The sequence below is a fragment of the Brassica rapa genome, chromosome A02 (assembly GCF_000309985.2).
Source record: "Brassica rapa cultivar Chiifu-401-42 chromosome A02, CAAS_Brap_v3.01, whole genome shotgun sequence".
NCBI lineage: Eukaryota > Viridiplantae > Streptophyta > Magnoliopsida > Brassicales > Brassicaceae > Brassica > Brassica rapa.
Genome location: NC_024796.2, coordinates 5,421,435 through 5,435,727, shown reverse-complemented (window position 1 = coordinate 5,435,727; position 14,293 = coordinate 5,421,435). Strand labels below are relative to the sequence as shown.

Below are 14,293 nucleotides of genomic sequence, written 5' to 3'. Positions count from 1 at the left end.
ACGGTTTCGTCTGCTTTGTAAACAGAGTTAGTTGCTGTTTGTTTCACCATTTGTCATCTCCGTCCAAATGATTCATTTCTATGATCTATTCAGATGATTCATTCACATTTTTTGTGATTGTTTGTTTGTCTATCCACATGGCTCATCTAGATGAATTATCTAAATGGATCTTATGTTTGTTTCTTTATTTTCATTTCCATTCAAATAAGTTTAGTAAACAAATTACCAAAATACCCTTGTGTTGGTTTAATCATATGTTTGATATTAAATTTAACTATATTACATTTAATAATTTAGTTGAATATATTTACATTAGAATTATTTTAAAATTAACGATTTTTTTGCGGTTTGGGCAGAAAAAAAAAGATTTATCGGTTTTAGCGAGAAAACACATTTTTCGGTTTTGGCGGAAAAACAAGATTTTTCGGTTCTGGCGGGAAAACGAGATTTTTTGGTTTTGGCGGGAAAATACAATTTTTTTTGGTTTTGGCGAGAAAACATGTTTTTGTAGTTTTGGAGGAAAAATACATTTTAAGCGGAAAAACGCGTTTTTGCGGTTTTGGAAGGAAACACGTTAAACGAATTTTTTCGGTTTTTGGCGAGAAAACACGTTTTTGCAGTTTTGGCGGAAAAAGACGTTTTTGGCGGAAAAACACGTTTTTTGCGGTTTTGGAGGGAAACACGTTAAAACGAAATTTTTCGGTTTTGGCGAGAAAACGAGATTTTTCGTTATTGGCAAGAAAACGCTTTTTTCAGTTTTGGCGGGTAAACACGTTTTTGGCGGGAAAATGTGTTTTACTGTTTTGGCGGAAAAAACGTGTTTTGCGGTTTTGGCGGGAAAACACGCTTTTGGCGGAAAAATGTGTTTTTGCTGTTTTGGCGGGAAAACGCGTTTTTGCAGTTTTGGCGGGAAAACACGTTTTTGCGGTTTTGACGGAAAAACGCATTTTTGCGGTTTTGGCGGGAAAACACGTTTTAGCGGGAAAACGTGTTTTGCAGTTTTGGAAGGGAAACATGTTTTTCTCGGGAAATCGTGTTTTTGCATTTTTGCGGTTTTTGCGGAAAATGAGATTTTTCGGTTTTGGCGGGAAAACGAGATTTTTCAGTTTTGGCGGGAAAACGAGATTTTCGGTTTTAGCGGGAAAACACGTTTTTTTTTGTTTTTTTGGCAGAAAAATACTTTTTTACAATTTTGGCGGGAAAATGTGTTTTTGTGTTTTGGCGGAAAAATGTGTTTTGGGGTGTTAGCGTGAAAACATGTTTTTGTGATTTTGGCATGAAAACACGTTTTTTGGTTTTAGCGGAAAAACACGTTTTTGCAATTTTGACGGAAAATTGCGTTTTTGGGGTTTTAGCGTGAAAAAAATAGTTTTTAGTTTTTCGCGGGAAAACATGTTTTTGTAGTTTTGTCAGTTTTCGTATGTGACAAAAATGATATTATTTTTTTATTTGTAATTTGTGAATTACAATATTATGGGCATAATAGACACTATACCATTTTGAATGAATCATCTTCATTCAAATGATCCAAATTGGTTCAGCTGAATGAACTTTATAATTAAACCTAAATTTCCAAAAATCATCCGGATGATCCATCTGAATGAGTTGCACTTTTAGTACCTAAACAAACAAAACTCTCATTTTCATCCAAATGACTCATCGAGATGGAGAAACAAACAGACCCTAACATACTTGTTCCTCTTGGTCATTATAACCATATCTTGTGTTATTTTCTTCTTCATATCGGTGATCCAGGTTTGGTCCGACTAATTCAATAAATGAGCAAGTCCCTTTGCTTTACTAGCCTTCATGTTAAAGTGACCTACACGCAACTCGTTGTTCAACTGAGGAAGCGTATCCAGAGTCTCCACGAAATCATCAGTGACAACGACCACACCTGACACCACACAAGGGGTTTTTATTAGCATCTCAACGTAGTGTATATGCAACGGATTTGGAAACGGCATGGAACATATTATGGACATACGAACAGATTGTATGGTATGTGCCAACAACCCAAAGAAGCAAACAGTAAAATTGAGAATGTGTGCAACCAATAAAAAATAACTTATTAGTAATATAGATATTAGTATTATGGCCCCTGCTATGCAGGAGCACAAATATTTACCAATATAAAATATTAATACAAAAAGTGAATGGTATAAATATACATAAAGCATACACATTTTTACAAAATCGTATATGTTAGAAATTTATAGCAAATAAATACATTATTTTTTAAAATTAAACACATTAACCAAAAAAAAATCACAATAAAATTAAGAAAAACTAAGTAAGGTTAAAAAGAAACAAAACGTTCCTATAATACTAACAGTTCTTCTTATTTTGATTTTCATTGTTTTACTTGACTTGATATTATTTACCTTATGGAATTCTTTAACAAATATCATTGTTGAAATTAAATTAACCAAATCGATGGTTTAATTTCATCATAATATTTAAAATACAAATGGTTGATGCAAGATCCAGTAAATAAACAAAATGGTAATAATGATTAAGGGATTTGAAAAGTAAAAAAACAAAACTCACCCAGTTGTTAAAAACAACCATTAGCGTTCATGAATTCAGATGTTTAGATGTTAATTATCTTTTCAAGTCATCTTTCGTTGATGAATTTCCAATCTTTAGATGGCTCTTATGCTGGTTTTGATCATCACGGAAAATTCTGTTTATTTACATGTCATAACAACTCGTAAACTTAGAATTGATTTTTAAGTGGTCATAAAACTCTGCCAAAATGAATAGAAAATAAAGAACTGATAAAAAGTAAATATGAATAGGGTCATTCATTCCATCCTCATGTTCTTCTTGTCGTCATACTTGTCAAAGATGCGGCGTCAATCATACATAAAAATCACAACAAAACTCTAGAATAACCAAAAGTTATCATTGGTAGGTGAAACAAAAGTGCTAAATAAATCACTCGTCTTTTACAAAACTACAAAAAAACTAACTCACTCTTGGAAATACATTAGCTGACCCAAAAAAATTGTAAAAATAAATCGTAAATAAATACGGAAATAATAGGAATTGGATCAGCGTTTGTTTCGTAATTTATTAAATTAACCCGGTAAAACATTATACTTTAGACCAAAACAAGAAAGAAAAAAAGAAGAGAATATAGCAAAATTTAAGTTCATAAACTAAATCTAAAAATCTTGAAAGATTTTATTTTCATTGTAAAATGATAAAGCCCACAAACAGCATAGTTGATATGAAAACAAATAAGAATCAACAATGTGATTGAACCTCGGTGTGATTGTTATTAATGCCAGTGTCCTTAAAAGACCTACTTCCAAAAATCAAAAACCCTACTCCAAACCCGGCCATTGCAGCCAAGAAGACTCCTCCATTGAAGGACATCACAGCCAACATGATCAGATAAGACAAACCAGCCCTCACAGTGTAAATCACTGTCTGGGCTAGCCCGCCGCCTAAGCTAGCCGGACCGGCTTTCATGATCCCGCATCGAGACAACCACTCCGACAATGCGGAAAAGACGAAAACGGTGGCAACGCAGACCCAATACATTTTCAGGCTAGTCCCTGGCCAGCCGTCGAATAGAACCTCTGTGTTTTTCCCCCAAAAGAACGTCATGTGCATCATGCCACCGTGATGACGGCGGCGATGTTGGAATAAGGCCGACGGTGAAGGTGCGGGAGCCGCCGTAGAAGATCCACTCGTGCCGTTCATATTATTTAGAGATATTCTTAACTTGAGATGTGAGGGTTTACTTATTGTATGTGTGCATGTGGGGTAATTATAAGGGTTTTGTTTTTTTGGTTGGAGATTGGTGTATAGTACAATGTACATTTTTACAACAACAATGCGATTTTTTTGTTATATTCGAGTATAGATTAACGTTAAAGAGATTTTTTTTTGTGCACAATCCTTAAAGAGACTTAGTTGAGATAAAGTTAAACAAAAGCATATTTAGTTGAGCATATTCTGCTGACAAAAAAAAAGTTGAGCATATACTTCTTTTTTTTCAAGTCTTGAGACAACTTTTGAAGAAGTAAAACGCTAAGATATGGGGAAATCTAGAATCTTTGATTATATCTTTCAGACTTGAGGCATTTCGTCTTGTTTCTAGCTTTCCCGTTGTAAATATATATAGGAGTATTTTTTTTTTTATTTTTTACTGAACTTTCCCGTTATATTTGTTCACTTTATTAAAAGTGTGTGGAATTTTTAAATAAAATATGATATTGAAACCTTTTTCATGGTATCTATACACCATGGTATAAATTCGTTTCTTTGAGATTATAAACTATTAGTTGTATGGTATACCTATATGTAACTAACAAAATATCTCTGTTCGGCTTAGTCATATTTTAAAAATAATCTGATAGTCTTGAGAATGGTAATATTCGAAACAACGTTAAAATTGCCTAAGTATTATTTGGGAAATGATTTCTAAAACTTATGTATGCATGTGTCATCATCACATTAAATACATTATAATTGTATTGTTATAAAAGAAAAAAACGATGAAATGGTTTAATAAAAAATATGATACGACTTTTATTTTATGCGTCATGTACAATTTTATAATAAAATAATATCTTAATTTAGTTGCATACATAATCATACTTCATAAAATTAAATTTTACAAGATTTCTAAAATAAAATAATATTTAACTTGTTTACATATTTTATCATGATTAATATTTAAGTTCTAAAAAGAAATAATTTAGGGAAAGTTATATATTTTAAGTATTACTTGAAATATATACTAACAGATACAAAATAATAATTTTATAAAAATCAAAATTCAAACTTTTATGACTAGTTAATATTATTAAAATTAATTTCTTTAATCAGTGATTCTTATTTTCAAATTGTTATATTTTTTAGTTAGACACGATACAATACGTGTTGTACTTTTGACAATTAATATACAAGAATAAGTATATCAATTCGATTTAATTAATATATTAACCAAAAAAAGATATAACAAAGGGTATTTAACAAACTATATTCAAAAATATAGTTTTACATATATACATATTTGTTATACATATAAAAATAAAAAAAATTGTTGCATTGCGTTGGAATCCACCTAATATATTTATAATCGTGTAAATACTTAAATATTTTGACAATAAAATATTATATTGTTTAAATATATTTTTGAAATTCATTTAGAAAATATAACTGACCATCCAAAAGTTGACATTTGTTTCCAAGAGATTTTTGTATAAAAAATCTCATGTTTTTAAAACATTTGTTTTTTTTTTTTTTGACAACGTTTTAAAAACATTTGTTAATTTATTAGCTTAGATATTTTGTATAGAAACTGGCCATGAACATGGGTAGATACTTGATCCTTAATAATTCAACATCCGCCTGATTGCCTCGATGAGTTTAGCCAGTGCATCTTTTGCGGGGACTTTCAGTGAGTCTATCACCAATTAACAAACTAGAGAACTGGAAAAACGGTTTCTCAAGGGACAAAACTATTACTATAGATTATAGCTGAAAAACATGTGACAAATGACAAATAATGAATAGTTTAGGCTATTTTATAATTAAATTATTAAATAATTAATTTTTGAGGATGGTTTGCATGTAAGCTATATTATCTGAATCATAGAACTGATTTAGCAGATACTAGAAATCCAAAATGGTCAAATATTATGATACAATATTTAGAGTCCGAGAACTAAATATACTCTCTCAATCTTAGGAAAATGTCAAATCTTCACATAAACTAAAAATGATTACAATCTATTTATGTTTTTATTAATTAATTACCCATATTTAATCAACATTATTTAAGATAAATAAAAAATATTTATAAAATGATGTACTTTGTAATTCATATTAAGTTTAAAAAATTACAAATTGCATTATAATTCTAAAATTTGATTTTTTGTATAACAGAAAATTGTCAAAATTAAACTCTTTATAAAACAGAGGAAGTATTACTTAATTAAATTATAAATGTTAGAAGTACATAAATGCACTCTTTTTGTATTTTTAAAATATTACCGTTTTTGTACGACAGAAAGTTTGACAAACCGAAAAACAAGTTGTACTATACTACAATAATATCACTACTCTTATGTCCACACAAATCCAAAAAAAAAAGAGAACTGAAAAGATGAATTTCAATAAATGTCAATACCAACAAAATATCAAACAACTTTCTTCTTAACAATTTTATTCTCCTCCTCCCAACACACAAGAGACCCAAGAACAAAAAAAGCATGGATCATGATAACATGCATAACATGCCTCCACCATCATCATCCATGATGAACAACGGATCCATGAACGGAGGAGGAGGAGATCATCACAAGATGATGTTGATGCACATGACTTTCTTCTGGGGCAAGAACACGGAGGTTCTCTTCTCCGGTTGGCCAGGAACAAGCTCCGGCATGTATGCTCTCTGTATCATATTTGTCTTTTTCCTCGCCGTCCTCACCGAATGGCTTGCTCACTCCTCTCTCCTCCGTGGCACCAGCGGAGATACGGCTAATGCCGCCTCCGGACTCGTCCAAACCGCCGTGTACACCCTCCGTACCGGCCTCTCTTATCTAGTCATGCTAGCCGTTATGTCATTCAACGCCGGCGTGTTTATCGCCGCCCTCGCCGGTCATGCCATCGGTTTCATGTTGTTTGGAAGCCGAACTTTCCGGAATCCCTCCGGTGACCGGGAAACGAAAGATCTGCTTCCTGCCTCAGGTTGTGCTTGTTGATTATTATAAATGTATTATTTTATTCACACTTGTGTTTCTAATAAATATCTAGGATTTGTACTTTTCTTGATTGTGTTTTGGATTGTTCTTGAGGTTCACGGGTGTTAGTGTGAGGAGGAGGAATATTTTCTATTTGTTTTGATTTATGATTTTTGTATTTTCTGGTTAATATGATTAAATGGTGAAAGCTGAAGATATCAATTTACTAATGTAGGACACCAATTTGTTTTCTCTCAGTGTTCATATACACCTTTCTTATCTTATTAAAATATACTATTGTGAACAATAATATCTAGGGTTGTATACTTTTCTTGATTGTTTTCTGGATTCTTCTTGAGGTTCACGGGTGTTAGTGGTAGGAGGAGGAATATACTAGGTTTATGATTTATGTATTTTTCACGAGTGTTAGTGTTAGGACATCAGTTTTGTTTTCTCTCACAGTTCATATACAGCTTTCTTATCTATTAAACCATACTATTGTGAACAATGTAGTAGATTGCTTCATATAATTATTTTCTTACAAAAAATAGTTTTTTTTTTTTTTTTTTTTTTGAAACTGAAAAAAAATAGTTTTATTTAGAGGTGGTAATTCAGTTTAGTTGAAAATTTTACGTACTTGTGTTTGATTTCATTTTTTACAATATTGATTTGTCAGTATATCGTCTCATATTAAACTCTTTTAATCCTTTTCACTAATGATCTCTCTTGTGTGTGTCTGAATTCTGATAATCAACGTTGATCTATTTTTGGTAGCTATTATGTTTTCCTTTCTGTTCCCATAGTTATGTATTTATTGGTGGTTGTGACACCGTAACCTAGCGAAATTAATTTAGGATGGTTGTTAGTTGGGAAGAAAACAAAGACATGATTCCAGTCGACCGCCAAAATTTATGTTGGCGTCATATATTAAGGGTGGGTGTTAGCTTTTTATGTCGTCTTCGTAGTAAGATAACTTTAGATACTTCCATATTATTCATGTTATAGCACACAACAATCGCTATTAACAAAATTATGATCTAAGTTGATGACAGACGTCCAAGTAGTCAATATATAGTGGCGGAGCCGGAAATATTTGGTATTGGAATCAAAAAAAAATTAATAGAAGTAAATTTAATACTTTCTCCGTTTTTAATATAAGTCGTTTTAGAATTGTGCACACAAACTAAAAAAATCATTAATTTTTTATATTTTTTAAACAAAAATATCATTAATTATTTACCTAACTACAAATCAATCAATAATAAAATAAAATGTATATTATCATTGGTCATATAAACTGTTAATAAATTTTATATAAAAAATCGAAAAAATCATATAATTTAGAATTTTTTTTTAAAACGACTTATATTAAAAAACGGAGGATCCACTCCTTCCCATTTACCTCCTCCCCTGTCAATATATCTACGTACGGTTGTGTGTTTAAGAGACTTGGTTGGGAATGTATTAAATTCCTTTACTCCAAGTCGAGAAGAATACCACATGCGCATGTCCCATCAGATCAAAACTTGGAACAAACGGAGGAGGTTTTTAAGAAGCAAAAAAAAATATGGGTCTAAAAGTTTTAATAAGATGTGTTCATGTAAATGAGAGACCAAAGTATACATCTTCCTGTCGACATATGTCTCTCTATTTCATTACACCCAAATTCAAGATGATCTAATTAAAAAAGGTGGTACAGTTGTAATTGTCCTTTTCTCACACAGTTAACCTCGATCGGCTAAGCCAATTTCATTAATTGCTAAGCAAAATATTAAAATGCTGGCCTCCATAAATATATTTTGCAAAAGAAAACCACATGTATTTAAAACTTTAATAACTATTTGTCTCTCAATATGTTTTTATTTTGATCTCTGTTTTTGGAACTGGTGTCTGGTGGGGGCTTATTTCCTTTCGAACAATAAAATCCATCGTTAAAAAAAAGTTTGTTGACAAGCACTACGTATACTCCCAAAATTTTATTTGAGAAATGCTGAAATAGAGTTTCAAATCTCTTACTCTCACTATGGTGGAACGAGGTGGAGAATGGGACACAAAGGATAGTGACTTAAAACGTGAATTATGCATGGATGCAGCTAAACATTTTTTTTTGTGAAAAAAGTTAAGAATGAAATGTTAAGAATGCAGCTAAACATGTTGTGTGAGTTTTAATATTTCACAAAAAAGGATCCAGTCTTATAATGTGGTAGTTTTAGTTTTAAACTAATTAAATTCTCTGTATAGACTGGACCGCTAGCTTCCGTTCCAAGCAACTCAGTCAGTTTATGAACCCTTTGGTATAGCTTGGTCAAGATTGTCTACACAGTTTCCTTGACCAATATTGTTATGACTAATTTATATCACTGTTTAGTAATTTGTGTTTGTGGGCAGATGAGGTCTAGACCACTTTCTTTCAGGACCAGACCACCACATCAACTATTCTTTTACGGGCAAAGTACTTCTTATAGCACTGCATTATGTATTTAATAATATTTTGGATATTAAATTACATAGCAAAAGGTGCTTTTCACTAATGACTAAACTAAACTCAAGCGAATATATGCTATTAAGGCAACCTAATACAATGAAAAAATAGAAGTCAAACAACTAAGGAGAAAAAGTAGACCAATTGCTTCTTCTTTTAAGGGCAAACACTCTCTTACACCACTGCATTAGGATTTCAATTATAAAAACATGCAGAATAATAAAAGTACGTAGCATTGTAAAGGTCATATCATTGACCTACTAGTAATTCATGCAGTGTATTGTATCATCTAACTTATTACCCAAATATTCACAAAACGTATGAATTGATTATCTTTGTTTGATGGAAAAAATTTAATCACATAATTGAAACTATTTTACAAACAATAAAGAATAACTTTGAACAACATTAAGAAGATTTTCAATAAGAGTGTTTACACTTCTTGTGTTTGTACATGAAAACTAAGCTCTCGGTGGACTTGAAAATATGTTTTTCAAGCTCTTGGTTCATCACTTGTTCTTCATCTTCATCATCATCCACTTCTATTGGTATAGAGATTTATTGCCAAGCCTAGCTGGAGGATCACTAGATTGAGAAGGAGCGTACATTGGTGGCTCTTGTTGATCATATTTCTCCGTTGTTTGTTGATCATCCAATCCCGTTCTTGCGAATCTTTCAACAAGCTCTCCAGTCCCATCTTCTGCGTCATGTGTCACATCCACGGCTTCAACTTCTTCATCCTTAGAATTACTTATCTTGCGAATCTTGCACAGGACCAGTTCTTGAAACGTATTTTCGTCCGGTAGCGAATACTCGTACATAATCCAGCTACTAGTGCTCCCAGGAACGGCAGCAGAAGTACCGTCTCCTCTCTTCTGCCTCTTATTGTTGTCGCTTTTAGTGAACTTTAGAGTTTGCTTTTTCCCTATTATGGTCTTCTTTCTCTCTTCGTCCTCAATATATTTTTTAGCGTTAGGCTTCCAACTCCCACCATCGTTGTCCCCGGCGATCCTCCGCTTTGAGTTCCTACCACGACCAATGTTCTTCACTGACACTTGAGTCCTTGTCACGAAATAAAACCACTCGTTCTTCTTGAACAACGGATGATTGGTATGGTCCAGCAACCATGGCTCCTTATCGTAAACGTTCTTCATCACGATGAAGTCTTCACACTCTTCATCTTTCGACTTGGGTTGTAGATACGTTTCTAACTTGGGTAGTAGATGATATTTGATGAGTTCGTGGTCTTCAGGATCAAAGTAAATTCCTCCATCTTCATCGTTATTGAACATGGTTTCGTCTGGATCATAGTAAACTCCCCCATCTTCATAGTTATTTGACATCGTTTTAAGGGTTTAGCTCTCAAGTTTGATTCTACAGAAGTGAGGCTATAACCTATTGAGTTGTATATATATATATATATATATATACTACTAGGGCTATTTTAATTTTCTAAAAAAAATCAGAGGATTATCCTATATATCATCGTTGCAGTTTCCTATTACAAAAAAGGTTTGTTAAGAGAATCAAGAAGATAATGTTACGATAAATCATATTGATAGATTTGTTTTATGAAGATAATGCTCTTTATATATATTTCTGAAGATAATGTTATAATAAATCATATTGATAGATTTGTTTTATGAAGATAATGCTCTTTATATATATTTATGAAGATAATGTTATAATAAATCATATTGATAGTTTTTTTTTAATGAATAATGCTATAATAAATCATATTTTGTTAATAGATCGTATAAAAATGTTCTTTATGAGGATAATGTTATAAATCATATATTGTTAATCGTATGTAGATTCCTTAGGCTAGGAGTGAGTGTTCGGGTCTATGTTCGAGTTAAGTTTTGGTATTTTGAGTTTTGATATTTTGGTTTGATCTCATAGGTCTTATTTGAATTTTATAACAAGGAAGTGAGAGTGTTGATCTGTTACTGTTCGAACCACATAAACTAACAAGGAAGAGAGAGTATTGACATGTTAGTATATTTTATACGAAGCTGATCCGAACAACCATGATACACACATAATAAGGGTGGTGTGGAGCAAATACCATTCAGTATTTGTGATTTGTTTGTTTAATATTTTTATTTGGTTTGCTCTTAAAGAATATTGATATCCAATATATATATATACATTTATAACTAAAAATCAGATATTTAGAAAATCATTTACTGCAGCTAAACATGTTGTGTGAGTTTTAATATTTCACAAAAAAAGGATCCAGTCTTATAATGTGGTAGTTTTAGTTTTAAACTAATTAAATTCTCTGTATAGACTGGACCGCTAGCTTCCGTTCCAAGCAACTCAGTCAGTTTATGAACCCTTTGGTATAGCTTGGTCAAGATTGTCTACACAGTTTCCTTGACCAATATTGTTATGACTAATTTATATCACTGTTTAGTAATTTGTGTTTGTGGGCAGATGAGGTCTAGACCACTTTCTTTCAGGACCAGACCACCACATCAACTATTCTTTTACGGGCAAAGTACTTCTTATAGCACTGCATTATGTATTTAATAATATTTTGGATATTAAATTACATAGCAAAAGGTGCTTTTCACTAATGACTAAACTAAACTCAAGCGAATATATGCTATTAAGGCAACCTAATACAATGAAAAAGTAGAAGTCAAACAACTAAGGAGAAGATGTAGACCAATTGCTTCTTCTTTTAAGGGCAAACACTCTCTTACACCACTGCATTAGGAATTCAATTATAAAAACATGCAGAATAATAAAAGTACGTAGCATTGTAAAGGTCATATCATTGACCTACTAGTAATTCATGCAGTGTATTGTATCATCTAACTTATTACCCAAATATTCACAAAACGTATGAATTGATTATCTTTGTTTGATGGAAAAAATTTAATCACATAATTGAAACTATTTTACAAACAATAAAGAATAACTTTGAACAACATTAAGAAGATTTTCAATAAGAGTGTTTACACTTCTTGTGTTTGTACATGAAAACTAAGCTCTCGGTGGACTTGAAAAGATGTTTTTCAAGCTCTTGGTTCATCACTTGTTCTTCATCTTCATCATCATCCACTTCTATTGGTATAGAGATTTATTGCCAAGCCTAGCTGGAGGATCACTAGATTGAGAAGGAGCGTACATTGGTGGCTCTTGTTGATCATATTTCTCCGTTGTTTGTTGATCATCCAATCCCGTTCTTGCGAATCTTTCAACAAGCTCTCCAGTCCCATCTTCTGCGTCATGTGTCACATCCACGGCTTCAACTTCTTCATCCTTAGAATTACTTATCTTGCGAATCTTGCACAGGACCAGTTCTTGAAACGTATTTTCGTCCGGTAGCGAATACTCGTACATAATCCAGCTACTAGTGCTCCCAGGAACGGCAGCAGAAGTACCGTCTCCTCTCTTCTGCCTCTTATTGTTGTCGCTTTTAGTGAACTTTAGAGTTTGCTTTTTCCCTATTATGGTCTTCTTTCTCTCTTCGTCCTCAATATATTTTTTAGCGTTAGGCTTCCAACTCCCACCATCGTTGTCCCCGGCGATCCTCCGCTTTGAGTTCCTACCACGACCAATGTTCTTCACTGACACTTGAGTCCTTGTCACGAAATAAAACCACTCGTTCTTCTTGAACAACGGATGATTGGTATGGTCCAGCAACCATGGCTCCTTATCGTAAACGTTCTTCATCACGATGAAGTCTTCACACTCTTCATCTTTCGACTTGGGTTGTAGATACGTTTCTAACTTGGGTAGTAGATGATATTTGATGAGTTCGTGGTCTTCAGGATCAAAGTAAATTCCTCCATCTTCATCGTTATTGAACATGGTTTCGTCTGGATCATAGTAAACTCCCCCATCTTCATAGTTATTTGACATCGTTTTAAGGGTTTAGCTCTCAAGTTTGATTCTACAGAAGTGAGGCTATAACCTATTGAGTTGTATATATATATAAAGGGCTATTTTAATTTTCTAAAAAAAATGAGAGGATTATCCTATATATCATCGTTGCAGTTTCCTATTACAAAAACGGTTTGTTAAGAGAATCAAGAAGATAATGTTACGATAAATCATATTGATAGATTTGTTTTATGAAGATAATGCTCTTTATATATATTTCTGAAGATAATGTTATAATAAATCATATTGATAGATTTATTTTATGAAGATAATGCTCTTTATATATATTTATGAAGATAATGTTATAATAAATCATATTGATAGTTTTTTTTTAATGAATAATGCTATAATAAATCATATTTTGTTAATAGATCGTATAAAAATGTTCTTTATGAGGATAATGTTATAAATCATATATTGTTAATCGTATGTAGATTCCTTAGGCTAGGAGTGAGTGTTCGGGTCTATGTTCGAGTTAAGTTTTGGTATTTTGAGTTTTGATATTTTGGTTTGATCTCATAGGTCTTATTTGAATTTTATAACAAGGAAGAGAGAGTGTTGATCTGTTACTGTTCGAACCACATAAACTAACAAGGAAGAGAGAGTATTGACATGTTAGTATATTTTATACGAAGCTGATCCGAACAACCATGATACACACATAATAAGGGTGGTGTGGAGCAAATACCATTCAGTATTTGTGATTTGTTTGTTTAATATTTTTATTTGGTTTGCTCTTAAAGAATATTGATATCCAATATATATATATATACATTTATAACTAAAAATCAGATATTTAGAAAATCATTTACTGCAGCTAAACATGTTGTGTGAGTTTTAATATTTCACAAAAAAAGGATCCAGTCTTATAATGTGGTAGTTTTAGTTTTAAACTAATTAAATTCTCTGTATAGACTGGACCGCTAGCTTCCGTTCCAAGCAACTCAGTCAGTTTATGAACCCTTTGGTATAGCTTGGTCTAGATTGTCTACACAGTTTCCTTGACCAATATTGTTATGACTAATTTATATCTCTGTTTAGTAATTTGTGTTTGTGGGCAGATGAGGTCTAGACCACTTTCTTTCAGGACCAGACCACCACATCAACTATTCTTTTACGGGCAAAGTACTTCTTATAGCACTGCATTATGTATTTAATAATATTTTGGATATTAAATTACATAGCAAAATGTGCTTTTCTCTAATGA

The 14,293-nt window shown here is 32.2% G+C and overlaps 4 protein-coding genes across 4 annotated transcripts; 1 reads left to right on the top strand and 3 right to left on the bottom strand.

The window, feature by feature from the left end:
• Positions 1 to 83: 83 nt before the first annotated feature.
• On the bottom strand, positions 84 to 5,721 carry LOC103851592 (copper transporter 3-like). The gene has a single exon (XM_033285358.1). The coding sequence runs from the start codon at positions 3,832 to 3,834 to the stop codon at positions 3,253 to 3,255; it is 582 nt and encodes a 193-aa protein (XP_033141249.1). The 5' UTR covers positions 3,835 to 5,721; the 3' UTR covers positions 84 to 3,252.
• Positions 5,722 to 5,994: 273 nt separating this feature from the next.
• On the top strand, positions 5,995 to 6,937 carry LOC103851591 (copper transporter 1). Its single transcript, XM_009128460.3, has one exon. The coding sequence runs from the start codon at positions 6,234 to 6,236 to the stop codon at positions 6,726 to 6,728; it is 495 nt and encodes a 164-aa protein (XP_009126708.2). The 5' UTR covers positions 5,995 to 6,233; the 3' UTR covers positions 6,729 to 6,937.
• Positions 6,781 to 13,543, bottom strand: LOC117132032 (NAC domain-containing protein 6-like). Its single transcript, XM_033285356.1, has one exon. It carries the CDS (start codon positions 13,063 to 13,065, stop codon positions 12,265 to 12,267), a length of 801 nt encoding a protein of 266 aa, XP_033141247.1. The 5' UTR covers positions 13,066 to 13,543; the 3' UTR covers positions 6,781 to 12,264.
• LOC103851588 (NAC domain-containing protein 6-like) lies at positions 9,732 to 10,532 on the bottom strand. The gene has a single exon (XM_009128458.3). The coding sequence runs from the start codon at positions 10,530 to 10,532 to the stop codon at positions 9,732 to 9,734; it is 801 nt and encodes a 266-aa protein (XP_009126706.2).
• Positions 13,544 to 14,293: the final 750 nt, after the last annotated feature.

What these genes read in the sequence shown, in the direction of transcription:
- LOC103851592 (XM_033285358.1), bottom strand. Translation starts at nt 3,834, where the DNA reads ATGTACATTGTACTATACACCAATCTCCAACCAAAAAAACAAAACCCT.
- LOC117132032 (XM_033285356.1), bottom strand. Translation starts at nt 13,065, where the DNA reads ATGTCAAATAACTATGAAGATGGGGGAGTTTACTATGATCCAGACGAA.
- LOC103851588 (XM_009128458.3), bottom strand. Translation starts at nt 10,532, where the DNA reads ATGTCAAATAACTATGAAGATGGGGGAGTTTACTATGATCCAGACGAA.
- LOC103851591 (XM_009128460.3), top strand. Translation starts at nt 6,234, where the DNA reads ATGGATCATGATAACATGCATAACATGCCTCCACCATCATCATCCATG.